This window comes from Macrobrachium rosenbergii, chromosome 9 (genome assembly GCF_040412425.1).
Source record: "Macrobrachium rosenbergii isolate ZJJX-2024 chromosome 9, ASM4041242v1, whole genome shotgun sequence".
NCBI lineage: Eukaryota > Metazoa > Arthropoda > Malacostraca > Decapoda > Palaemonidae > Macrobrachium > Macrobrachium rosenbergii.
This window is the reverse complement of record NC_089749.1, coordinates 7,567,141-7,593,257: the sequence shown is the minus strand read 5'-3', so window position 1 is coordinate 7,593,257 and position 26,117 is coordinate 7,567,141. Positions and strand designations below refer to the sequence as shown.

Genomic DNA, 26,117 nt, shown 5'->3' with positions numbered 1-26,117 from the left:
CACTCAGGGACATTTGAGCCCATCCCCCAGGGGCTGGTACTAAACACGGCGAAACAGCGTAGGCGATTCACTGTTCCGCCGTGTTTAGTACTAGCCCCTGGGGGAATCAAGTGTCCCTAGGTGCATTTCGTTATCTGCCTGAGATTTCAGACAGTTCATGAAATGCCTGATTTCGCTATCTGCCTGTAATATAATTTATATATATATATATATATATATATATATATATATATATATATATATATATATATATATATATATATATATATATATATATATACATATATAGTGTGTGTGGACTAAGGACCTCATCTCGTGAATCAGTGTGTTCGCAATTCTGCCAGGAATCAGGGACTTCAAAACAAAAACAAATATTCAGGCCGTTGGGATTTTCTTCTCTCTCTCTCTCTCTCTCTCTCTCTCTCTCTCTCTCTCTCTCTCTCTCTCTCTCTCTCTCTCTCAGAGCTTAAGTTCAAATCTGTTAATCCTGCTCTCAAGCGCTAAATCACGCTTTTTGAAGCATGATTCAGAGAACTTTGATTTGATTTTTGAAATTTCGGTTGTAAAGCGAAGCACTGGGGCACTTTCGGCCATTCAGCGCTCAAGAGAGCAAAAATAGAGAGTTGGAGTGGTTAGACAGCAAGATAAAGAGATTATTTATTATTATTATTATTATAATTATTATTATTATTATTATTATTATTGAGAAGGTGAACCCTATTCATATATTATTATTATTAGGGGCCATTGACTTGAAATTCAACTTCCAAAGAATATTATTAATTATTATTATTATTATTATTATTATTATTATTATTATTATTATTATTATTATTATTATCATTATTATTATTTTTATTATTATTATTATTATTATTATTATTATTATTATTATTATTATTATTATTATTATTATTCAGAAGGTGAACTGAGAGTACATAATGAATATACTGATAAATTAACAAATGAATATACAGATAAATTAACAAATTAATAAACAAATAGAAACGTAAGTGAAATATCAAAATACAAGTCGAATTATAAAAACCAAAAAAAGTAAGGAGGTAGACCACGGAGTTCCAACCTTGATCTATTTTCAAGGTCACAGGTTAAATTAAAGGACGAAGTTTCACTTTCTTTCGTTTTTCCTGATGTTCAATGACTGTTTTCCCCAACTATGGTTTAATGTTGTCCTTATTTCAAGGTCACATATCATTAAAGATAAAATCTGGTAAGTGAATGCAACAATGTCAAATCGAGTTTTCCGTACAGCCGCTGCAGTGTATAATCAAGGCCACCGAAAATAGATCTATCTTTCGGTGGTCTCGGCATAATGTTGTATGAGCCGCGACCCATGAAGCTTTAACCACGGCCCGGTGTGGCCTTTCCTATAATATCACTGCCAGTACAACGATTATGGCTAACTTTAACCTTAAAATAAAAATTACTGAGGCTAGAGGGCTGCAATTTAGTATGCTTGGTGATTGGGGGGTGGATGAATTTGATATAATGTCTCTTTAAATTGTCATATTTTCAGAATACTCAACAAAACATTTTTACCTAAAATTTGATATAATGTCCTTTTCAAATTGTCCTATTTTGACCATCTCAGGACATATTTACCCAAAATTTGGTAACATGTCCTTTTTCGATTGTTTTGTTTTAAGAATATTCAAGAGAAGATTTTTACCAAAAATTTGATAACATGTCCCTTTTAAAATTGTCCTATTTTGAAAATACACTAGAAATTTTTACCTAAAATTTAATAAAATGTCCATTTTTAAATTTTCCTATTTTGAGAACACATAATAGAGAATTTTTTCACCTAAAATTTGATAACAAGTCCCTTTTTAAATTGTCCTATATTGAGAACACACAACAGAACATTTTTACATAGAATTTGATAACATGTCCCTTTTAATTGCCCTATTTTGAGAACACATAATAGAACATTTTTACATAGAATTTGATAAAATGGCCCTTTTCAAATTGTCTAATTTTGAGAATACTCAACAGAGCATTTTAACCTAAGATTTGAAAACATATCCCTTTTCAAATTATAACATTTATAGAACACACAACATAGCATTGTTAACTAAAATTTTACAACATGTCCCCTTTTCAAAGTGTTCTGTTTTGAGAATGCTGAGTAGAAAATTTTTACCTAAAATTTGTCTCTTTTTAAATTGTCCTTTTTTTGAGAATGAGAATAGATAATTTTTACACAAAATTTGGTAACTTGACCCCTTTTAAATTTTCACGTTTTGAAAATACTCAACAGAACATTTTTGCCCAAAATTTGATATGTCCCTTTTCAAATTGTCCTATTTTGAGGACACAATAGAACATTTTTTACCTAAAATTTGATAACATGTCCCTTTCAAACTATCCTAGTTACAGAACACACAACAAAGCATTTTTACCAAAAATTTTATAACATGTCCCCTTTCCAAACTGTCGCATTTTGAACACATGAGAACACTTTTACCTAAAATTTTATAACAGTCCCTTTCTTAAAATGTCTTAGAGAACACAGAACAGTATTGCATATCCTATTTACAGAACACACAACAAAGCATTTTTACCAAAAATTTGATAACATGTCCCCTTTCCAAACTGTCGTATTTTGAACACATGAGAACACTTTAACCTAAAGTTTGATAACATGTCCTTTTATAAATCGTCTCAGGGAACACAGAACAGTATAGCAAAAATGCAGAAAATGAACCCTAAAATTTCCAAGACCACTCTCACCTGCAATATCCCAGAGCTGCAACTTTATAGTCTCAGAATCAGACCACTTCAGGATCTTGAGGGCGAAGTCCACGCCGACGGTTCCTTTGTAATCCCTCCTGAAGGAGTCCTGCACGTACCTCTGCACGAAGGATGTCTTGCCAACTGTAGGATCTCCGATAATGATGACTTTGAAGAGTCTCTCGCTCATCTCAGGGACCTCTGCAAAGGACGGAGGGAGGTTAGGAGAAAAGGGTATGTTGAAGGAAGGATTCCTTGAGGGGTGTGTGCAGTAAAATTTGGAAAATGTGGTGAATGCACCAAAATTTGAAAAATGCAGGGTATGAACCAAAATTTGAAAAATGCAGTTTATGAACCAAAATTTGAAAAAAATACAAAATTTGCAAAATGAATGAACCAAAATTCAAAAAAATACAAAATTTGAAAATGCATTCAAAATTTGAAAAAATGAATGAACAAAATTTCAAAAAATACACTGAATGCACCAGAATTTGGAAGCTTACTTAAGTGCTGAAATAACACTAGAAATTTGAAAGAGATAATAATTATTATTCTTAACTTCTCTGAAATATTTTTTTCACCAAGATGGATTACATGTGCTCAGCACCAAAGAATGATTATTATTATTATTATTATTATTATTATTATTATTATTATTATTATTATTATTATTATTATTATTATTATTATTAATTATGAGACAAACCCTATCCAAAGGGGCCATTGACTTGAAATTCAAGCTTCCAAAGAATAGGGTGTCCATTTGAAAAAAAAAATTACAGAGGTCAATAGGAAACGCAGGAAGGAGAGATCAGTCATTAGAAAGCAAAGATAAAATAACAAATTAATAAACAGGCAGATAAAAATGTTAATAAATTATCAAAAGTACAAGGAATACCAAAAATATTCACCAATACTCCATTGCCCAGTGGTGACAGGTTTATATTTCTGCATTATTATATTCATGAATTTTTTTTTATGCACAGACGATATTTTGGCTAATCATAACAATTTAGATTTTATATATTATATAGTGATTTAGAAAACACACATTATGTGAAAATCAAATGAATAATAATAGTAAAAAATGAAGAAAACAGTGAACCTTCTTATATGACTAGGACTTCAGAATACAGTTTCTCTCTCTCTCTCTCTCTCTCTCTCTCTCTCTCTCTCTCTCTCTCTCTCTCTCTCTCTCTCTCTCTATCTTGCCATCCGAATAATGGTGTTCTCCAAAAAAAAAAAATGGACACCATAGAATTTCTTGAAATAACTTTTAGCACAAATCTCCCCCTCTCTCTCTTCTCTCTCTCTCTCTCTCTCTCTCTCTCTCTCTCTCTCTCTCCTCATGCCATTAAATCAATGGTGTTCTCAAAAGAATGAACAAACCATTGAATTTCTTTAAATGATTAACACAAAAGAATACCATCTCTCTCTCTCTCTCTCTCTCTCTCTCTCTCTCTCCAATAAATTAATGTTCTACAAAAAATGAAGAAACCATTGAATTTCTGTAAATGATGAATACAAAAGAATACCACCTGTCTCTCTCTCTCTCTCTCTCTCTCTCTCTCTCTCTCTCTCTAGTGCCATTAAAATTAACTGAAGGTTAACCTGCGAGTGAAAATATAAAATTAATAAAATTTCACCTTAATTTCCTATTCAGACAAACCCATTAAATAAAAAAAAACCCATTTCCTCAGCCTTCGAGAAACTCCTCATCTCTTCTCCCTCGACCCAGAGAGAGAGAGTAGTCTAATGAAAGGTGGTATAGGACTATAGGACTAGACTTACCGCCATTGTTACTCTGCGAGTCCTCCTCGTCTTGCAACTTCTTCAGGTAATAACCCCCTTCCTCCGGACTCCTCCTTCGTATCATTCTTTCCAAAAAAAAAAAAAATGGAAGCGTCCCTAGGTAGCACCAGGCCTCGTCTGAGAAGGCTACAGAAAGAGAGTTTTTTTTTCCAAGTTCTGTTTCCACTGACTGACACTTTTTCCCCCCGTCCGTCTTATTTCACCTATATCTTTTCTCTCTTTCACTTCCGAGGTCACTTCACTCACTCGTCACGTGTCAAAGGTCGTCATCAAGACCACCGGATATTTCGTAAGTCGACGAAACGGCTCGCTTTTCTGGTGGGGAACATTCAGTGACGGTCTAGGTACAACCGCGTTTGGGTTAATGGCTGATTAGTTGATTCGAGTAAGCCGCTATAGGCTGATGGGTGTGATTTTGCTTATTTTCCTTCTTATTTAGGATATGTCAAACATCTCTAATCCCGGACTGTCCCTGGTACGATGCAATAGAGGGCCCAGTTCTCGTGGGAATGCAGAAGGGGGTAAAAAAAACTACGCAAATGCCAGAATTTGAGTGAAAAACCTACGCGAATCCCAGAATTTCCTTGGGGCATGCGCACTACTTTCCGCTGGTAGCCTGACGACCCGTTAGAAGCCCACAAACAAGAGAACAAACAACAAACATTGCTGAAGTATATACCTAACTGGCCTTATTCCCCAAATACCCTACGTGCTACTGAAAAGATACCTAAGATACCTAGGCTTAAAAAGGAAGGTTCTACGAGGAACTAAAGTTGGTCTAAGTAGCTACTAGAAGCTGCTACTAATGCATGCCAGCTACTACTACGAAAATAAGCGGTTTCTAGTTATGCAGAAGCTTTCTACCGGACGCGAGGAAGGATGCACTACTGCTAATTCTCTACAGGAGGAAAAAAGAGAGATACCCCACTTCCGTAGACTCAGTCATTCTCGAGGAGAGAAAGCGGGATTCTCCTCCTCCTCCTCTTCCTCTTCTTCTTCTTCTTCTTCCTCCTCCTCCTCCTCCTCCTCCTCCTCCTTCTGTAAGTCTACAGATTCTAGACTCACACTCCGTCAGTCGTCTTTCCTAGTGTTCTCTCCGCTGCTGCTGCTACCGCCGGCGCCCCCGCTCCTTTTGGCTGGCGTCTTCTCGTCCTTCTTTTGTTTCTTGTCCTCTGGACCGCTGGGCCCGTCCTTCGCATCCTTCAGCATGACAACCAGGGGCTCCTTGTCGCGTAGGACTCGCATCTGGTCTAGGATGAAGTAGAAGGCGACGCCGAACACTCCTGTCAGGATGATTTCGGCGAGCATCGTATGGCTTTTGTTTTCTTTGAGCTTTTTTTTGCTTGCTCGACAGAGGGGCACCAGTTCGATTTTCTTCAGCCTTGGGTATGGCGGCAGTTAGGCCCCAGCGAGAGGAGTGAGTCTATTTCAGCTCGTTTTACTGAAGGAAGTAGAACCTCTTCGATGGAAAGTTCGTACACGCGAAATATCTTCCCCGACCTCAAACAGAAAGTTCTGTCCTTAGACCAATGTAATCCTATATATCATTGCACGAGCGAAACCCCTAAATAGGAATATCACTAGAGATCCTATAAAAAAAAAAGACTGAGAAGTCCTTCACTCAAAATTTCCACGACCTGAAAATGGTAACATCGAAGCATTATTAATAGAACTAAGAGCTGGTACAACAGCTTGCTAAGAATGACCTCCCATTGCTACTTAAAAAAAAAAAGAAATGTGGGCCACTTTTTCGAGGGGGTGACTCTCTCAAACCTCGAAAGTGTTCCCAGAAACCGTGAACTGCCCTTCTCCCAAGATACTTCTCTTTTGACAGTTGGTCCAGAGGCAGGCAGTCGTCACGCAAGCCACCATCATGACCCCCAAAAGAATTTCGGTGACCATTTTGACTGGTGACAACAAGTTAGCTGACTCGAAAAAAGACTGTAAATGTTGGTGGTGCTTCCGGCGTCAATATTTGACTCCGGAGAGTCTCAGATATCTTTTTTTTTTTAATTAAATTTGTTTCTGAAAACGGTTAAATATAATTTGATTCATAACTGACCGAAATGGAATGAAAATAGTTATGTATTTTGTGTGTGTTAAGACACGTTTTCTACACAAATTTAACAAATGTAGTTAATATTCCTTCTGAAAAATCATTCTATGAAGAGACCAAACATCACCATAACTAAGCATTTAATTATTCTAAGCAAAAGTTGATGCAAAACAGTGCATACTTTGAGCAATTGTTTTGAGCGTTAAACAGATATCTGTAAATCTTATGTTAGACCAAGTTATTTGACTTCCAAGGGGGCGTGGTCACTTATGTCACTTAGCAGCTTCTTTCGTCAGCAAATTCAACTTGTATAAAGTGGTCTTGGAAATTAATAACACCAAGAAATCTTATAGGGCTAAAATATTCAGCTTTTTCACATCACTGACAACTCGCTTGCTTCTCCACACAGCTAAAAAATAAACCATAAACTTTTCTATGTAAATATTCAACCCCGTGAAATGGTTGACTTCACAAGACTTCTTCTAAGAAGAGGATTCACTGATAAACCTCTTCTCCCCGGTTAATGTTAATAAACGTCAATCTCTATAAAAAACGAGAAAAAATTGCACTTTCCAACGGCGAGAAGAGTTCGAGAGTTGTGTCAATTATCGGTCTAGCCTTCAGAGGCTTCCGGGAAGGCTGGCTCGACTCACACTGAGAGAGAGGGACAGAGAAAAACAATAGTCCTCTCGAGGTTGCCAAAGGCCTTTTCCGAGACACAGATAGGCAGACAGGCCTTCGACAGGCATATATACCCGTCGATTTTCTAAAGCAGGAACTTGGAAACGGTCAAAAATAAGTTCCTCGGGTTATGGCCACAGCAGAAGATATCGGATAAAATGCCAAGCCGGGATAATGTTCATTTTCCACTATCGGGAAGAGAGTAACGCGGAATGGCGTCGAACAAACACCTCACGAGCACGAACTATGAAAGGATGGGGAGGGGGATCGGGATGGGTGGGGTGTTGGGTAGGGGCTGGATTGTGGAAGGGGGAGGATGGGGATAATGGACTTTACAATCCGAGACACAAACAAAAAAGATGCAGGGGAAGAGAAAGCTGATTGGATATTGAGGCGAGAAGGCAGACCTCGCGGTTAGGTTAGTCTAAGTAGAAGAAGGAGGAGTCTTGAGACAATGAGAGAGAGAGAGAGAGAGAGAGAGAGGGTCAGGACAGGACAGGACAGGGCACGTGATGCCATCGGGCAGGTAAGGGGAGACGAGAGGCACGAGGTTCGACATCCACAGCTTCCAAACGGGGGCGGGGTGGGGGTACCTTTTGAGTACACCAGGTGAACACGGATGGCAAAATGTGTAAAACTATATTTATTGACAGTCTTTCCTCTCTCTCTCTCTCTCTCTCTCTCTCTCTCTCTCTCTCTGTTCATACATACACAACTTTTTACACTCCCTTCAAGTTACGTAACGTTAGACTCATGCTTTTATTATCATTTTCCCAAGTCTCTCTCTCTCTCTCTCTCTCTCTCTCTCTCTCTCTCTCTCTCTCTCTCTCAGTTACGTACATTTACAACTTTTTACACTCGCTTCAAGTTGACGTAACCAAGTTCTTAGACTCATCTTTTTTATTACAAGTTTCTCAACTCTCTCTCTCTCTCTCTCTCTCTCTCTCTCTCTCTCTCTCTCTCGCGTTACGTACATTTACAACTTTTTACACTCGCTTCAAGTTGACGTAACCAAGTTCTTAGACTCATCTTTTCATTATTAAGTTTCTCAACTCTCTCTCTCTCTCTCTCTCTCTCTCTCTCTCTCTCTCTCTCATGTTCGTACATATACACATACTTTTTACACTCTTCAAGTTGACGTAACCAAGTTCTTAGACTCATCTTTTCATTATTAAGTTTCTCAGCTCTCTCTCTCTCTCTCTCTCTCTCTCTCTCTCTCTCTCTCTCTTACCCTTTTCCCCTTCGGAGTCGGTCGTTAATCCTTCGAAGGTATCCATGCTCACGCAGGAAGGCCGGGAGGCGAAGGTGTTTCGTCACGCACAAGCAGCCCCCGCCGCCGCCGCCGAGCGGGAGAGTCATGCCACGCTCATATGATCAGACGCGCGGAGCCATCGGACGCGAAATTCGAATCTCGTCGTCGTCATCGGCTGTCGGTCGGATGATGACGAGGACGATGGAGGACGACGCAGATTTCAAAAAAGAAGGAGGAGAAGAAGGCGAAGACTGACGTATCGAGTAACGGCAGAAAGCGGCTACAATGTGCTGACAGACGCGTCGTGTCGAGAATCGCGAATCGGAGAGATGATGATTGGAGGTGTTTGGCTTCATTCCGCTGCATCGAGGTCTTGGATCTATGCGCCCCAAAAAAGGACGTTGGTCTCAGACCTGGTCAAAAAGGACGTTGGTCTCAGACCTATGGCCCAAAAAGGACGTTGGTCTTAGACCTATGCCACAAAAAAAGGACGTTGGTCTTGGACCTATGTGCCCCAAAAAGGGCATTGGTCTTAGACCTATGCCCAAAAGGACGTTGGTCTTAGACCTGTGCCCCAAAAAAGGACGTTGGTCTTAGACCTGTGCGTCCCAGAAGGACGTTGGTCTTAGACCTATGCCACAAAAAAAGGACGTTGGTCTTGGACCTATGTGCCCCAAAAAAGGACGTTGGTCTTAGACCTGTGCCCCAAAAGGACGTTGGTCTCAGACCTATGCCACAAAAAAGGACGTTGGTCTTAGACCTACGTCCCCTAAAAGGACGTTGGTCTTAGACCTGTGCCCCAAAAGGACGTTGGTCTTGGACCTATGCGCCCTAAAGGACGTTGGTCTTTGACCTCAAAGAGGCGTGATCTAGACCTATGCCGGATGGTCTTAGAAAAGGACGTTGGTCTTAGACCTGTGCGTCCCAAAAAGGACGTTGGTCTTAGACCTATGCCACAAAAAAGGACGTTGGTCTTGGACCTATGTGCCCCAAAAAGGGCATTGGTCTTAGACCTGTGCCACAAAAAGGACGTTGGTCTTAGACCTATGCGCCCTAAAAGGACGTTGGTCTTAGCCTATGCCCCAAAGAGGACGTTGGTCTTAGACCTGTGCCCCAAAAAGGACATTGGTCTTGGACCTATGTGCCCCAAAAAGGACGTTGGTCTTAGACCCGTTCCCCAAAAAGGACGTTGGTCTTGGACCTATGCCCCAAAAAGGACATTGGTCTTAGACCTGTGCCCCAAAAAGGATATTGGTCTTAGACCTATGCCCCAAAAAGGATATTGGTCTTAGGCCTATGCCCCAAAAGGATCATTGGTCTTAGACCTGTATCAAAAAAAGTAGGGTGTAGATTAGGTAAGTCTTAGACCTAAATCCCAAAAGGTGGAGTGTGGTATTAGGGAGCGGGCCAATTTCTAAACTGCCCTAAAATGCCCTACCCATCGGCAAAGGAAAGGAGAAAGAAATACAAGATAGAATGAAAGGAAAACTCATTATTTGAATGCCAAAATGGCATGTACAAACGTAGCTTTGCGTCAATCCACTTGCTTTCCTGCCACAGCAGCAGAGAGATTAAATCTGTAATAGACAGAGAGATTAAATCTATAATAGACAGGCAGACATACACACAGGTATATAGACCTGCTTAAACCCGCAAGCACCCAAAAGCAGAAGCAAGCAAATCAGGTACGCTTGCAAGAATTCTGGCCCTAAGCGAAATCTCTACTCAATTCAGTTGTGACATTTTTTCATCTAATATAAATTTTCCATTTAGAGAAGCGAGTCGATTATCAAACATATATATTTATTGCAATACTTATTATTATCCTATTTTACTATGTTATTCTGTGGTGGCCATTTTCATTACTTCTTCCGTACACATCCTGCTAATCCTACTCTCTGAATCTTCTTCTTGCGTCCACATCCTATGATAAAGATCTTTCTCATCCTTCTCTATAATTCTCGAGAATTAGGAAATTCAGTTTCGTATGGCTAGAAAGGGTAAGTAACAATAGGCTCTAGCTACTGTGGGTATGCCTCAAAGAGAACATGAAAGAACTACCTTAGTCTCATGTTTTGTATACCCTGTCCAGAGCGAAAGTATTTCTTTATATAGGATAATAATACAATGATAAACCTCAGAGGAAATCAAACTTCTATGGCAGAACATCTTTGCATGAACCTAAGTAACATAATATACCAGCTACACTGACAAAAGGTTATAAGACGCTTAAAGAAGGCTAATGCCGTTGAAACAGGTATACCATATGCAACGATCCTGCCCCCAGAGAAGGTCTCAGTAATAATTATAATAATTATGCAGTCCTTGAGGGCAGTTCTCATGCTAGGTCTTATGTATAACTGCTTTTTAACAGACATTACAGACATGAAATCACAAGGACATCATCAAAGATAATCCTGGTTGTCACGAGAACAAACGGGAGCAGGACAGAGACTTGGAGTTGAATTTCTAGACCGATGCGCTTGCATACATTGTTGCAGTGTGCGTTTATTTCTTTTTCATTGTTTAAATTAGCTTTTATTTGACATCATCCCATCATTATAAGGAAATGAATCACAAAACATTGCCCTTTTATTCTTTAGAAGCCTTTCCATTAGGTGATTAGCCTAGCATACTCCCACCTCTCTTTCTCACTTTACCCTTTCTTATTCTCTTACTCTGCACATGTATCTACGTATATCTTTATGTCTAAGGAATCTATGCCTTTTATATAATGAAAGACTAACTCGCTAATCCCTCCGAGACGTGGAATCATCCACACAAAGGCATATATAAACCTGGTGACGGAGGGAGGCTGCGGTAGGCGAAGAATGAGGTGTCACGTATCATTCCCAAACCACATGTCGCCGTACCGCTCTCCTCCTCCCCTCCTCCTCCTCCCCCTCCTCCACCTTCGATGCTGAAACTGAAATGGAAATTGTGCCTCGTGAGAGGCTAGTTTATTTGACCCCTCACCCCTCAACATCACCCCTCCCGCCCCCTTTTCATCCTACGGAGGCGTGGCATTCGTAGGTTTCTGGAGGCTAAACATATAGGCCTACAGAACGCCCAAGAAGGGATTTTGAGTCACGTTTGGAATAATCTCTAGGCTTGACGGCAAAGTTAGTATAATGTGAGGTGTAATACACATGTATAATTCACATATTCATTTTTACATATGAAAAGCTAACATTCTCTCTCTCTCTCTCTCTCTCTCTCTCTCTCTCTCTCTCTCTCTCTCTCTCTCTCTCTCTCTCTCTCTCTCTCTCTATATATATATATATATATATATATATATATATATATATATATATATATATATATATATATATATATAAACCCTGATCTAGAATATGCATCTCTCTCTCTCTCTCTACTAAAAGAATTATCTCTTATTTTCCTGAATTAATATATATAATTGAAAATTTTCTCCCATTGGCAACCATTGCAATAATAAGGCCAATAAACATGAAACGTAAGATTCACAAAATCAATCTAACGATGTAAAAGATGCAGATATTATCAATTAATTAGTTAATCTATCTATCAGCATTTGCTTCCGTGCTTGTGCATGCATGCAGAAGGTTCATATATACACCCTAAAAGGTTTTCTCTCTCGATACTTTTAGCTGCGTAACCCAGTAGGCCTAAACCAGTGAGCAATTATGAGATTGCTCAAGTATATGAAACACGACATACAGACCAGACATAGTCATGAGATTATTACCTAACCTTCCATGATACGAATCGAGGAAATTGCTGTTAATTGTAAATAACACTCTCATGGCTATTCCATTATCTCGTTCTGGGCAAAGGGATGAATATTTTACTTTCACAACCAGCTACCAACGAAGAATAGTTTTGAAACTGCGATGATGTTGCAGGACTGACGTCAAAAAGTAAACAGAACTTGGGCTTTGTTGAAAGTCTTTTGCGCAATGCAGAAAATAACTTTCCGTAGCCATTAAACAATAGATGTTGGGTTGTATAGATGGATTGGTAAAATTGTAGGCCTATACATTAAAAACTGAGTTCAATTACAACAATCATTACGCAGCTCCATAACCATAACACAAAAGATATTGGATTTTATAGATGAATCAGTACAAAGGTAGGCCTATACATTAAAAATTGGATACTATTACAACACTTATTACACGGCTCCAAAACCATAACACAAAAGATATTAGCTTTTGTAGATGAACCAGTACAAAGGTAGGCCTAGACATTGAAAGCTGATTACAGTTACAGCAACACTTCACAAACGTTCAGGATCATGAAAGAATATAATTCTCTAATTGTAGTAGTAAATAACTAGTAATTGAAACTGAAACGTGCATGAAAATAATAAGAAATTATATGAGATTAGAGAATAATTGCAACCTAATGGGCGTGGTCAGTTATGTAGGAGATAAACAAGTTTTTCAGGCTCTAAAACTACACCGTAATTATATACACCAAGCGCTCTCTTTCCATTAAAAGTAAAACATGTCATAAATGTTCTATATCCTAAAACACCTGAACAGTTTTGTCAATTTTTGTTTATAACAAATTGCTAAAAAAGATAACGTATCGACTCGAATTACGAATGGCCCAGGTGCCGCACAAATTGTATACCATGGAGTCACCATAGAAATAAATTCTGATTTCTTTGTGTTCTCGTAATTACGCGACAGATGGTTATACGTCCTAATTAATAAACGAACGTAATACAATAGAGTTTTTTTTTATATATATCTTTTTCTTTTGAGTCTCTCATTCTCTTTACAAAGCGTTGATAAAAGAAAACGTGAACATGGGGTGACTGGGCTGTTATGATCTCGATTGTATTCCTGAAACACGCCATCGTCATTCTCTCTCTCTCTCTCTCTCTCTCTCTCTCTCTCTCTCTCTCTCTCTCTCTCTCTCTCTCTCTCTCTCTGCATTAAGAGCTCATGCTCTCATCATCTGCAAATTAGCAGTAGTCCAGAGCGTAGTGAGGATTTCGAGCTAAATAGGCCTAGGCCTAACTTTATGAGCAAGTTTTTTCTAGTACCATACGCATGTTTGTTAGTGTTTTAACATTCTACTGTGATTATATAATAAAAAGCTTAGCAAATACAAAGTAATTTAGTGCTCATAGACAATATTAAATTATTTCCTGAATGCTTCCTGCAGTAATATAAATTCATTTCCAGTTTTACACTTACTGAAGACAATAAACTAAAAAGGTTTAGTATACACAAACTGATTTAATCCTATTAAGTAAAAGGGAATTTTTACACAAGTGTTTCCTACCGCAAATTTAATTGCTTTCTCGCTTTTAATCGCTAAAGACAAGACTATGATTTTAAAACATCAAAATTAAAATGCTTCCTCCAGCCATTTTAAAACCTCTTCAGTTTGTACTCGCTGATGACAAGAATATGATTATCATTATTTTTATTCAGATGAAACCTATCCATATGGAACAACCCCACCGAAGGGGCCATTGACTTGAAATTCAAGCTTCCAAAGATTATTATTATTATTATTATTATTATTATTATTATTATTATTATTATTATTATTATTATTATTATTATTATTGGTATCAGTGCACTGCACCTTCGCCAGAACTTCTGGAGTTCCAACTGCACGACATGGTAGCTAAAACTAGGAAATTATATATAAAAGAGCAATCATCTTCGTGTTGCATGTAAATGTGTGCATTTAGAGGTATATATAATATACACAAGTGTCACATAAACGGACATCACGTAAGAAGGGTGCGCAGGCGCATTGGCTATAGACCGAGGGGCAATGTAACCGCCAGTGGTAATCTGCAATTAGTATGCGCCGTCTCATTCGGGTGACATCCAACTTTCTTTGGTGGTCCTGTGCATATCTCCAGGAAGAAGAAGAAGAAGAAGGAGGAGGAGGAGGAGAAGGCGAAGAAGGAGGAGGAGGAATAGAAAAGAAGTGGAGAACGTACAGAGGATTCAGTAAACCACAGGAGGAAAACTGGATGATGTCAGGAGATTCGGGGGCTATCATCCCAGAAAGAGAGAAAGAAAAGGAGGAGGAGGAGGGAGGAGGAGGAGGAGGAGGAGGAGGAGAGGGAGGGAAGGAAAATGGAGGCAATACAGCAGGGATTCAGTAAACCACAGAAGGAAAACTGGATGATGTCAGGAGATTAAGCGAGGCTATCATCCCAGAGGAGGAGGAGGAGGAGGAGGAAGAAGAGGAGGAGGAGAGGAGGAGAGACGAAGAAGTAGGAGGAAGAAGAGGGAAAGAAGTGGTGAATGTACAGCAGGATTCAGTAAACCAAAGGCTGGACATTGAATGGTGTCAGGAGATTGAGCTAAGCCCTGATCCTAGTGACGCCACAGAATGAAACATTTTATGACAGATGAAATTTCAAGTCTTACGGGTTATCACCTGTCGTAATTTGAACGTTTATGGAGTACTTCATTACGTGTAAGTGTTGTAATGATTAGAACATTACGCGTTTGAGAGTTAAGTGCCTGATTTTTCCGTGTTAGGCCTATTGGCACAGGACAGTGAAACTTGGGAGACTACAGAAATAAAGGCTATTGAATTTGTTTTGTAAATAAACATCACGAATACATTGTTACAGTATGGAGGTTCCTTAAACGGGACAAGAGAGCACGAGAGAGAGAGAGAGAGAGAGAGAGAGAGAGAGAGAGAGAGAGAGAGAGATTTTAACATTTGAATTTCCGAAAAACTTACAGTATTGAGGTTCCTTAAACGGGTAGAGCACGTGAGAGAGAGAGAGAGAGAGAGAGAGAGAGAGAGAGAGAGAGAGAGAGAGAGAGAGAGAGATTTGAATTTCCGAAAAACTTAGAGTATTGAGATTTTAACTTTTGAATTTAACTACAGATTTCGAAAAACTGACAAAATTAAATATCTGTCAACATTTTTCTTACAGATTTGCACAGAAATATTTAACAAATGCGTCAGGAACAGACATGAACCATTTTTGCAAAAATTCAGTTATCAGTCAAATACTTCTTTGTAAAGTCACGTGAAAAATCTTTCATATATGTAATTTAAAGGTATCACACCCCCCTCCTCACTCCCTCCCCCCCAACACAAAAAATATGAACAACGACTTGCGAACAACAACAAGTATTCTCATATTTAGTCTCAGAAATAACCTCACTTTTATCATTAACTTGAATGTGCCTGGATGCAGTTAAAGACAGATTTAACGTATGGTAGCTTGTCGAACAAAAATACATTAAAGCTTGTTATTTGTTTCGTATGGTTCTAATTATACGGACAGGAGAATCTATGTTATATTTATATATATATATATATATATATATATATATATATATATATATATATATATATATTCTTTACAGCATCTAATTGCAACATACTCTGACATCATCATCAAAGCTGCAAGAATCATGTGATTCTTGCAGTGTTCTGAAGGCTCGTGAAACTCAAGTCATTCCTTGCATACTTAAAAGAACTCTTAATGAAAAGAGAGAGAATTATTGCAATTATTACTCTTAAAAGGAGAGAATTCCTCTCAGTACCCATAAAAAAGGAGAATTTTATTATCTTCAGGCACCTTTTAATCTGCTTGACCAGTTTCTCTGGGGCAGCTCTGGTGCTAAAATGGCAGAGAATGTAATTTCCGATCTTAATTCTCCCACTCCTTAATTCTTTCTCAGGCAATGTAATGAGTCTTTGTATATTACTTTACTGATTCTCGGAGCCCTTCTTAAGATTCTAGCTTATTAAAAAAAAAAAAGGCAATTCTTCCTCGGAGTGATGGTGTCACACCCCTATACAGACTTGTTCGAATCTCCCTGACTTTTTATCTTAAGGTTCTTTGCAGCGTCCCTTCCATATAGGCCCCTAGCTACAACTCCCTTCATTCCTTTTACTGGACCTCCGTTCATATTCTCTCTCTTCCATCTTCCTCTCCTCAACCCTATCCTAACAATTGATTCACAGTGCGAGGTTTTCCTCCTGTTACACCTTACAGACCTTTGACTGTCAATTTCAGCGCTGAATGACCTCATAGGTCCCAACGCTTGGCCTTTGGTCTAAATTCTATATTCAATTCAAGTTCAATTCAATATTCACAGTCGGCAAATTTCAAATCAGTCTAAATATCTATCTAAGTTTCCGGCGATGATTAAGGCCATTGTGATTACAGGAAGCTAATCTGCTCTGTTGCTTAATATTCTACTAATATCTAACATTTTCATAAATATCTTTCGCAAAATCAGATGGCTTGGAAAAATCGCTGTCATTAAGACTGAAAACTAGAAATGTCTTCAGAGTTTCAGACGCTGAGTCCCAATTTTCGATTTTGGGGGAAATGACGGGATATATTGCTTAATTTAAGGAAACAAAATAGACGAAATAGGACGAGAAACTAAAAAAATATATATACGAATATCCTACATCTGATGAATAATTAACACGTATTAGCCGTCAAAATTATGAGGAAAATCTGCTTGCAAATGCACGACCGCAATATCCGGAATGCACTGTAAGCCACTAGACTCAAATTTCAAGAAACAAGAAGTAAAAAATGCGCCGAAGTTTCTTCGGCGCAATCGAGTTTTCTGTACAGCCGCTACAGCGTATAATCAAGGCCACCGAAAATAGATCTATATTTCGGTGGTCTCGGTATGAGCCGAGAACCATGAAACTTTAACCGCAGCCCGGTGGTGGCCTGGCCTATATCGTTGCCAGACGCACGATTATGGCTAACTTTGACCTTAAATAAAATGAAAACTACTGAGGCTAGAGGGCTGCAATTTGGTATGTTTGATGATTGGAGGGTGGATGATCAACGTACCGATTTGCAGCCCTCTAGCCTCAGTAGTTTTTAAGATCTGAGGGCGGACAGAAAAAGTGCGGACAGAATAAAGTGCGGACGGACAGACAAAGCCGGCACAATGGTTTTCTTTTACAGCAAACTAAAGCTAAACGAGGCAACGAAAATCGTACAGAAATATATGTAAATAAACAAATATATTATCTGGAAAGCTCAAATTTCAGGAAACAAAAGAAAAAACAATGAAAATCCCATCTATTATATATATATATATATAATATATATATATATATATATATATATATATATATATATATATATATATATATATATATATATATATATTATCCAGAAAGCACAACAAAGTCACAAGAACTCAGACTTCAGGAAACAGCACGAAATTAAACAAAGCGACGAAAACCCACCCAAATAAGACACTGAACTGACCCACCCCACAATCATAGTCCTCGAAAGTGACAAGGAAATTCCATTCATAAATACACGAATCGAACGCTGCCCGATTTCGACAGACGGCGGCCATGACACCTGAGAAGAGTCTGTGGCATTTGTGAAGTAAAATAAGTCAAGATTCTAAAACCGCATAAGAAGAAGAAGAAGAAGAAGAAGAAGAAAGAACAAGAAGAAGAAGAAGAAGAAGAAGAAGAAGAAGAAGAAATGTGTCACCTCTCTTAATCTCTCTCCAAAGTGAAACATTTTCCATTTGTGTGGTACAATTACTAGTTTTATGCTAATTATTCCCTACGTTTTATACACTTATACGAATTAGATGAATTATATAATTCGTAATTGATTTTTAAAATTATTTTTAATGTAACGCTTGGGAGTATATAACATTATCATTGATAAATATAACTGAAAACTAAAATTATCGTTTTATCATTATTTTTTTGATATTTTTTTATTATGTCTTATTTATATTTATATCATAGTGCCCTTTTTAATAATACCCTGTCTATCTGTCTAATTGTCTATCGATCTATCTATCTGCCTGTCTGTCTCTCTGTCCCGTTATATACGCCATTCCCCACCAGGTGAGGAGAGAGAGAGAGAGAGAGAGAGAGAGAGAGAGAGAGAGAGAGAGAGAGAGAGAGAAAGAGAGCTGAATTAGAATTTGTTTATTGTTCAACTTTTATATTACTTTTAATATATATAGATATATATATATATATATATATATATATATATATATATATATATATATATATATATATATATATATATATATATATAGTGCCGTCAGTGCGCCTCACGCGGTGCACTGTAGGCATTCCTAAAGGGTAATTGCAACGTCCCTTCGGCCGCCTATTGGCTGCACCCACCCACTTTTTTTTCAGCATTTTACTTTACCTCCTTTACCACTTCGTTTTCTTCAACCTCGCTGTCCAACTTCTTTAACTCCTTTTTATTATCTTATGAGCCCCAATGCTTGGGTTTGTATCTGCTAATTTTCATTAAAAATGATTTTATATATTTTTAAATTGATTTTCATCTTCAAAATCTGATTTTATAACTGTTTTTTTAAAGAAATAAAATAATTTTATAATGAAAACAATCTTAAATGAATATTCATCTTCAACTGTCATTTCTCATTTTCAAAATCTGATTTTATAATTTTTTTTAGAAAGAAAATTATTTTATCAATAAAACAATTTTGAATCGGCGTTCTTTTTCAGATGTGGTTTTCATCTTGAAAATGAATTTCATAATTTTTCAGGAGGGAGAATATATGTATATATATATATATGCATATATATAATATATATACATATATATACATATATATACATACATAAGTTTGTACGTGTACATACATTACAGCCTAAGCTTTAAAAATATACACCTCAAAACATATAAATATTCACTAAGTATTCATACACGCGAGCATATATATACACACTTCACCAACAGCTACAAAAACCAAGGAATAATATACAAATGATAAAATCTGGGAATATTCACAGCAAAATCACATTCCATCCACATTTTCCGTAGAGCTTACTAATCAACCAACCAGCCAGAACGGAAAATAAATATATAAATATTGAAATTATGAATATTATAAGTATAAACATTCAGGAAAACATTAAAAATTATACTGGGTATCCCAGAGTCGTGCATTTGCGCATGCGCTGTTCACTCCATCCACTTCTGACCGATTTCTGTATAATTGCACTTTTTTGTTACGTTCACAGATTTACAACCGAACTTTGTAAATACACACAAACAATTAAGGTTACACAACGCCTAGATGTTACAAATGAAAGATATTGATATTCAATATAATTTGCATAAATTTCTGCTTATAGGCCTAGGCTCTCTGAACGATATCAGAGGGAATTTCTTTTTTTTCTTAGACCTATATACGTCACATGACACGCAATTCAAATGCAAGAACTTCTCTAGAGTGGAAAATGCTCCTTTTTCACTTCACTGGACTAATTTCACAAAGTGTCTGTGCGAGTAAAAACTGCGAGTAACTTCACTTGAGTGAAAAAAAAAATGCTCCTTTTTCACCTCACTGACGTCATTTCACCGCGTGTTTTTTGCTTGTTTTTTTTTCACCCACAGAATCCTGAAACTCGGCCGGATAAGATTTCACACGTTCTCGAAAGTGTAAAAGAATCTGCTTCATATTTCTCTCATTCTCCTCTCGATGTTGCCTAGCGCTGATTATTACTCTAATAATATTTTAATATTTTTCCTCCCTGCCTTGTCCTTCGTCGATTGTGAGGTCACAAAAAAAACTATTTTCAACAACAGACAACATATATATATATATATATATATATATATATATATATATATATATATATATATATATATATATATATATAGAAAGTCTCTAATGCAAACAGAAGTCAAAATATATTGCTCAGAAAATCAGGAATCCCCTTCGAAAACGCGGCAGGATTTCTTCACTTCGTCAGGAGAGAGAGAACGGATCATGGGCGCCTCCTTCTTCAGCGTGGCTGACCGCCATATAGATACCGGTCTTTTGGAGAGAGAGAGAGAGAGAGAGAGAAGAGATGTCCTTCGCTCATTTGCGAGTGTCTTTTTTTAAGCAAAGGACGTGCACACACGCTGCCTTGTCTGCTATAGGACTACTTACAGCCACTTGCACTGTCCGGACGAGGAGGGAAAGGAGATTGTTAGAGTCTCTCTCTCTCTCTCTCTCTCTCTCTCTCTCTCTCTCTCTCTCTCTCAGACAACACAAGGCAGCACAGCTGACAAGGAAAGAACACAGTCTTGTCTTCTATAGGACTACCTTTTAACCACTTGCACTAACCGAGCGAGGAGGGGAAAGGAAAGGAAAGGAGAAGATTATTACTATTATCTCTCTCTCTCTCTTTCTTCTTCTCTCTCTCTCTATCTGTCTGTCTGTCTCTCTGTCCCTCCCTCTCTCGCCCTTCGACGGCGCTAACGACTATAGCGAAGGACACACACACTGATCTTATCTCCCGCAGGACGACTTGCAACCACTTCCACTGACCCGACGAGAAGGGAAAAGGAAAGGAGATTACGAACACTTTCTTCTCTCTCTCTATATATCTCTCTCTCTCTTTCTCCCTCTATCTCTCCCTTCTTTTAGCACCTCCGAACCACGACTCGGCACACCAGAAAAGACACGACGGTGACTTGCTCTCGCTGCCTCCGCTGCTGTCCAACCCAAGGAGGAGGTTGTGTTCATCAACCCTCCGTCCCAGGTGTGTTCAACCCCTCTCTCTCTCTCTCTCTCTCTCTCTCTCTCTCTCTCTCTCTCTCTCTCTCTCTCTCTCTCCTTCACCACCACCACCACCGCGACCGACCAGTCAGTCATCTTGGATAGGCTACTAGAGGGAAGAGGAAGGAGGAGGATCATCGCTCCGTCTCCGATCATCCCCAGAGTGTGTGTGATTCCCCAGGATTCCCCAATCCCCCCCTATACCCCTCCCCCCTGGTTCTTCTTCCCTCGTACCAGGGGCTGGGCAGCAACTGCTCCCCCTCTGGTCTCTCTCTCGTCATCAGAGTCGAAGAAGAGGCCTTTGGTTTACATACCACTTCGGCCTAGTTCAGTTTTACTAATAATTCTCCATATAAATAAACAATTCTCTATATAAATTTATCTTCCGCCTATAGAACACGAACCTAGAACACGGGATACATCACAGAACACGAAATATATATAATTATATAGGTCACGAAGCTCAAATCACTGTCTTCGGTCTAGCTCAATGTCTCTAATAATTCTTCATATATAATTATCTTTCGACTATAGAACACGAACACAGAACACGAATATAGAACACAGAACACGACATATATATATTATAGGGCACGAAGCTCAATATAAATACCGTAGAAATGTCATTACAAATTTATATGCCTTTACTTAATCAGCAAACAGTTTGAACAAAATGTCGCATAGATACCTGTAACACTCAACCACCACTTCAGCGTCAGTTCCACTTTTTAAAATTCATATTCCTCTATTTAATCTGAAATTTTGGTTTGAACAAAATCTCGCATCATTTAAAAAGCCGTGTTAATATCTATAACATTCCTTTGCAATCGTCTCTTGATAATTCCCTGATAAAAAGAGCCCCTACTTCGCCATTGCCTGGTCCAGTCGAATTGAACTTGTCTGAGATAGGCCTAGCAGATTCCTTTATGGAATTCATATGTGACCACCAGGGAACATCCCACTTTGATAATGTGGCGTTTAATAAAGCTTCCTAGACGCTGAATAATAGATTATATATGGATATTTCAAAAGCAACTTGTAGGGCCTCTTAAACATATCTATAGTCCTGTTTGCCAGGGCAAACGGGTTGAGAGAAATTAGCAGCACAACTATCGTAGCTTTTTACTCCTACCTGGTTTTATTACTATTTTTATTGCTATTAACACCTCTTATTCTTCTCACTCAGTTTAATCCATAGTCGGGGTCGCTGGTTTTTTCAATGAATCTCCAGGTGCTTTTATATTAAACGGCTCAATCATAATTATTTTTGACAGATTTTTAAGCACGGGTAGCCTTCCTGATTCCAAACATCTGTATTTTACTAATATTCCTAATATTTTTATTAGTAAAGACTATTATAGGCCTATTTTAGGATTTCCCGTTTGTTAATATATATTAGAATACATTAGAATACTATCCTTTAGTTAAAAAATGGTTTATATTTAAGTTTTAATTCAAAAACCAAAGAATAAGATGACTTTTTCTCCCAATCTGATGTTAATAGGCTACAATAGTTTAAGTTAGATGCTTTAGATAATACTCTATCACTAGATATATATATATATATATATATATATATATATATATATATATATATATATATATATATATATATGATTAAACCTTTTCATTACCACTGAACTTTATTCACTCCCATTACCATTGAACCTCATATTCTTCACCAATACATCGTTAATCACATCCAGTCGTTTTTTTTTTTTCATTACACGTGTGCACACGACTGTCGTGTCCTTATAAGTCTCTGCCACGTCGGTTTACGCACGTCACGGCCACCGCCTCAAAAAAAAAAAAAAAAAAAGAAAAAGAGGGCGCGCGAGAGAGCAATATCATCATTCTGTCACTGATGTCATCCACAGCTTAATCCCTTTTCAACCGGGAGACTCACGAAGGTTCTCTGCAGTGATACGTCCGGTGGGCTAGGTCTAGGCATGGACTGAGTCCAAGGAATGGACTTGGTCTAGGCATGGGCTAAGTCTAGGTGTGGACTTGATAAAGGCATGGGCTAGTTCTGGGCATGGACTAGGCCTAGGCATGGGCTTGGTCTAGGCATGGGCTTGGTCTATAGGCATGGACTTGATCTAGGCATGGGCTAGTTCTGGGAATGGAATTGGTCTAGGCATGGACTAGGTCTAGGCATTGACTCTAGGTCTAGGCATTGACTCTACGTCTAGGTATGGACTTGGTTGAACAAAGGACTAGGTCTAGGAATGGACTAGGTCTAGGCATGGACTATATAGATCTAGCTACGACAACGATATGATGTCATCAGCGAAGAACGAGTGTAAAATTAAATATGCAATAATATAAAGTGAAATATATATATATATATATATATATATATATATATATATATATATATATATATATATATATATATATATATATATATATATATATATATATACACACACACACACACACTTTGAAATAAATGAGTTACCGGGGATTTATTATAGGTTAAATTTGTCTAGTAAGGATGGGAATTAAGTCTAGATAAGAATGGTGTCTAGTAGATTATTTAATTACCTACATTTATGCCAAAAAGGAGGAATAAAAATTCTTTTTTTCCCAGAAATGAAATAATGACGATTGTTCCATTACAAGCAAATGTGAAATGAAGTTTTATATTATAGTAAGTTGATTCTCGTATCTTGTTTTTCTTACTTTTGTATCACTGTTTGTATGAGAGAGAGAGAGAGAGAGAGAGAGAGAGAGAGAGAGAGAGAGAGAGAGAGAGAGAGAGAGAGAGATTTACGACCTCTCCGTCGTAAAAGTGAGAAATATACGAGTGAAGAGATTTTCAAAACTAGGCCTCCTTCTCTCTCTCTCTCTCTCTCTCTCTCTCTCTCTCTCTCTCTCTCTCTCTCTCTCTCTCTCTCTCTCTCTCTTATCTTACCAACAGTGATAAAAAGATACGTGAATGAACCGAATATAATATAAAACTTCATTTCACATTCGCTTAATGCGATACAATCGTCATTATTTCAACTCTAGGAAAAAAAGAATTCTAATTCCCTCATTTTTCGCATAAATGTAGGTAATTAAACAATCTACCAGACACCACTCTTACCTAGACTTAATTCCAGTCATTACTAGACAAACTTAACCTACAATAAATCCCCGGCCACTCATTTATCCCAACGTAAAACTCAAAAAAAGGCTTCACTTCACAAGATGGCGGCAGGGCGAGGACCCGGCCTCCCTCGTAACATCTATCTATGGCGATGGGATATCGAGCTCGGCGGTGGTGGCCTTTGTGGGCGGGGCTTGGCAGTCGATCAGCTGATCAATGTAAACAACACAGTCGCCTCTGCCAAGGGAACGCAAGAGGAGGGTGGTGGTATCCGTTGCGACTCCTTTTTGACGACAGTTCGTTGATGTTTTATGCATTTTCCGCTCTCGCACGATGGCAGCGATTGAATTGTTTCGACATTGCAAGCAGGGGCACTTAGAAGAAGTGAGGTACGTGGGTGTTTGTGGAGGAGAGGTGGTCGCGTCCGGGGTTGACTTCGGTGGGAGAAATTTTTCGGGGGTTGGAGGGACCTGGTTGATTTTAACCCGAGGGTTGACCTGGCATCAACCACCTGCGTTGTTGGTCCGTTCTCGGATGCGTAGGCTTGCTTTCTATGAGTTAAAGTCGCTTCTAATTAGTTTCCATCTTGGGTTTTTATATTAATTTAAGGTTAGTCTTGGACCGACTGTTGAGAAGTAGAATGTACTCTTAAGTATTGTACCCAATGGTACAGTCTTGATGCGCTAAAGAACTCAAAGTATTGTTGGAAATGTTTCCAACTCTACTTTGATGCCCTGAATAACTCAAAGTAGTGTTGGAAATACTGTATTATCCATTTCCAACACTACTTTCACACACAAAGTAGTGTTGGAAATAGATATTATTTCCATCTCTACTACGAGTTATTTAGCGTGTCAGGGTAGTGTTGGAAATGCTACTCTGACACACTAAATAGCTCAAAGTAGTGTTGGAAATACTGTGTTATCCATTCCCAACACTACTTTGACACAGTAAATAACGCAAAGTAGTGTTGGAAATAGATATTATTTCCATCTCTACTACGAGTCATTTAGTGTGTCAGGGTAGTGTTGGAAATACTACTCTGACACACTAAATAACTCAATGTAGTGTAGATAATATTTCCAACGCCACTTTGAATTATTTAGTGTGTCAAAATAGTTTTTCCAACACTACTTTAATGCACTAAATAACTCAAAGTAGTCTAGGTAATATTATATGTTTACGTATTTACAAAAACTGGTGAAGTGTGGCTTTTATGATAGTTTTTTATGTAATTCTGAATCAGATGAATTTGATATTCATTTCCACAACAGTAAGACATCAGTAAGATTATTACTACATCTCTAGAAAATTTCCTTAGCTTTCCATCATGAGCCTTTAAATATCTTGCTTCTAAATATGTATCAAGTGTTCTGCAATGAAAAAAGGCTGCCGTTTGATTATATCCTAGAAATTAACTATTCATCTGTTTATCCATAGGCTTAATCATTGTTTAGCTAGATTCAGCATATCTGTAAGCAGTTTAGAGTAGGTTAGGCAAAGCTGCATTCATGGCCTTACTTAAATGCTGCTTATAGGGTAGTAGACTATTTAGCCTATGCTTAACATATCCTAGTGTAGGTTAGGTTCCGATAAAACAATTTATGACCTGAAGACTGATGGAGGTAATAACCTGTGGAACATTAACACGTCACTACATAAAAATTCATGTGATAATTGAGAATCAAAGAGGCAGGAACAATATAGATGAAACTGATAGAGCTCTACATTAACTCATTGCTCTTGCTCATTAAAGTATATATGAAAATTCCCTTTCAAAAGGATTTATTGCAATAAGCTTAATTAATGCTTTTGGTTCTTGAATCCCAAGTTCATTTTAGCAGTGGGAAGCAGGGTGATTGAGGTTTCGTAGACAAGGGGATACTGTACTCCCTCACTTATTAATGGAAGAAGCTTATGTCTTTTCTTTGTTTGAAT

The 26,117-nt window shown here is 38.0% G+C and overlaps 2 protein-coding genes across 2 annotated transcripts in view; one reads left to right on the top strand and one right to left on the bottom strand.

Annotated features, from left to right (window-relative positions):
* The window catches only part of LOC136841399 (uncharacterized), a 67,685-nt gene that overhangs the window by 7,359 nt on the left and 34,209 nt on the right, over positions 1 to 26,117 (bottom strand). Inside the window, exon 3 of the mRNA XM_067108312.1 lies at positions 2,755 to 2,955. Within this exon, the coding sequence (XP_066964413.1) occupies positions 2,755 to 2,955 (201 nt within the window). The remainder of the gene's footprint in view (positions 1 to 2,754; positions 2,956 to 26,117) is intronic.
* The window catches only part of LOC136841397 (ankyrin repeat and BTB/POZ domain-containing protein 1-like), a 44,263-nt gene continuing 42,524 nt past the window's right edge, over positions 24,379 to 26,117 (top strand). Inside the window, exon 1 of the mRNA XM_067108311.1 lies at positions 24,379 to 24,568. Coding sequence (XP_066964412.1) covers positions 24,513 to 24,568 — 56 coding nt within the window. The 5' untranslated portion in view covers positions 24,379 to 24,512. The remainder of the gene's footprint in view (positions 24,569 to 26,117) is intronic.